Genomic DNA, 2,500 nt, shown 5'->3' with positions numbered 1-2,500 from the left:
GTGTGAGATTGTTATCAAAATTAGTTATGACTAGTGTTAACATTAAATATCTTACTCCATCTGTCTGACTCTATCTACCTGTCTCCATCTGCCTGTCTCCATCTCTCTGTCTCTGTCTAGGACAATGGAGGTTGGACTCCTATAATCTGGGCTGCTGAACATAAACACATGGATGTGATCAGAGCACTGCTGAACCGTGGAGCTGATGTTACACTGAAGGACAAGGTCTCTCTCTCTCTCTCTCTCTCTCTCTCTCTCACACACACACACACACACACACACACACACACACACACACACACACACACACATACACACACATCAGAAGCATAGACTTGGACATTGAATATGTGTTTGTGTTTGTGTGTGTGTGTGTGTGTGTGTAGGAGATGAACGTGTGTGCTCACTGGGCGTCGTTTGCTGGCAGTGCTGAGATCGCTGAACTCATCCTGAATGCTGGATGTCCCCTGACCTCCATCAACCTGCACGGGGACACACCTCTGCACATCGCCGCCCGCGAGGGACACATCCACTGCGTCACGTCTGTCTGTCTCATATACTGTCTCTTTGTCTCTCATACTGTCTGTCTCTCTCTCTCTCTCTCTCTCTCTCTCTCTCTCTCATACTGTCTGTCTCTCTGTCTGTCTCATACTGTCTTTTTGTCACTCATATTGTCTCTCTTCATATCTCTCTCTCGCCTCACTCTCTCTCTCTCTCTCTCTCTCATACTGTCTGTCTCTCCGTCTGTCTCTCTCTCTCTCATACTGTCTCTCTCTCTCTCTCCTCTCTCTCTCTCTCTCTCTCTCTCATACTGTCTGTCTCTCTGTCTGTCTCATACTGTCTTTTTGTCACCATATTGTCTCTCTTCATATCTCTCTCTCGCCTCACTCTCTCTCTCTCTCTCTCTCTCATACTGTCTGTCTCTCCATCTTTCTCTCTCTCTCTCTCATACTGTCTCTTTGTCTCTCATACTGCTGTCTCTCTGCCTGTACTGTATGTCTCTCACACTCTTTGTTTTATACTCTCTCTCTGTTCATCCATCTGCTTGTCTTTCATTCTGTCTCTGTCTGTTTGTTTTATAATGTCTGTTTCTCTGTTCATCTATATATTTGTCCTTTATACTGTCTGTCTGTCTCTGATCTTAGCACTGCCTTGGTCCATCTACCTGTCTAGTCTCTCTATCTGTCCTTCATACTGTCATACTGATTTAACTTCTCTTTTTTGTTTTTATCAGTATCTCTCTCTTTTTTCTGCTTCCTTTTTTTTCTTTTATTCTTTTTTCCCTACCTTTTCATTTTTCTTAAACTTTTTTTCTTTTTTTTTCTTAATTATTTGTTTACATTTTATATTGATATGTCTTTAGGCTTAATCTATTGCCTCTCTTTCTCTCTCGCTCGCTCTCTCTCTCTCTCTCTCTCTCTCTCTCTCTCTTTTCCCTCCTTCAGGTTGTTCCTGTCCAGAGGAGCAGATATTGATGTTGTGAATAAAGAAGGGGACACGCCCCTCTCATTGGCGCGACCTGATTCGCCGGTGTGGGTGGCGCTCCAGATAAACAGGAAGTTGAGGAGAGGAATAGCCAATCGGATTGTGCGGACAGAGAGGATCATCTGCAGGTCTGAGTTCCATCTGTTTGTTTCTTTATTTAGTTTAAAACAAGATTCTTCTCACAGTGTAAAACTGTATCTGTTTGGTATTGGATCCAGATCTATTTAGTTCCTTTTTTGTACTTGAACTGGATTATTTGCTCTTGGACCTGGAAGCTGAGTGATACCAGAACATCATCCTTTTATTATCATATCTATTTAAATAGAAATTCCATTGATTCTGGTACTGGAGCTGTATGATTCTGGTACTGTAAGTGTAGCTGTCTGGTACTGTAAGTGGACCTGTCTGCTGTCTCTCTGGTACTGTAAGTGTAGCTGTCTGGTACTGTAAGTGGACTTGTCTGCTGTCTGGTACTGTAAGTGGACCTGTCTGCTGTCTGGTACTGGAAGTGTTGCTGTCTGGTACTGTAAGTGGACCTGTCTGCTGTCTGGTACTGGAAGTGTTGCTGTCTGGTACTGGAAGTGTTGCTGTCTGGTACTGAAAGTGGATCTGTCTGGTACTGTAAGTGGACCTGTCTGATACTGTAAGTGGACCTGTCTGCTGTCTGGTACTGGAGGTGTTGCTGTCTGGTACTGGAAGTGTTGCTGTCTGGTACTGAAAGTGGACCTGTCTGCTGTCTGGTAATGTAAGTGCATCTGTCTGGGACTGTAAGTGGACCTGTCTGATACTGTAAGTGGATCTGTCTGCTGTCTGGTACTGTAAGTGGACCTGTCTGATACTGTAAGTGGACCTGTCTGCTGTCTGGTACTGTAAGTGGACCTGTCTGCTGTCTGGTACTGTAAGTGGATCTGCCTGATACTGTAAGTGGATCTGTCTGCTGTCTGGTACTGTAAGTGGACCTGTCTGGTACTGTAAGTGTTGCTGTCTGGTACTGGACGTGGAGCTGTCTGGTACT

General features: G+C 44.4%; 1 protein-coding gene across 1 annotated transcript in view; it reads left to right on the top strand.

Annotated features, from left to right (window-relative positions):
* Positions 1–2,500, top strand: part of ehmt2 (euchromatic histone-lysine N-methyltransferase 2) — a 36,845-nt gene that overhangs the window by 26,750 nt on the left and 7,595 nt on the right. The window contains exons 19-21 of the mRNA XM_046859638.1: positions 121–225; positions 387–541; positions 1,446–1,613. Of these exons, the coding sequence (XP_046715594.1) occupies positions 121–225; positions 387–541; positions 1,446–1,613 (428 nt within the window). The remainder of the gene's footprint in view (positions 1–120; positions 226–386; positions 542–1,445; positions 1,614–2,500) is intronic.

Source organism: Silurus meridionalis, chromosome 10 (assembly GCF_014805685.1).
Source record: "Silurus meridionalis isolate SWU-2019-XX chromosome 10, ASM1480568v1, whole genome shotgun sequence".
Taxonomy (NCBI): Eukaryota; Metazoa; Chordata; class Actinopteri; order Siluriformes; family Siluridae; genus Silurus; species Silurus meridionalis.
The sequence above is the reverse complement of the archived record's forward strand: the minus strand, read 5'-3'. Positions and strand labels throughout refer to the sequence as shown.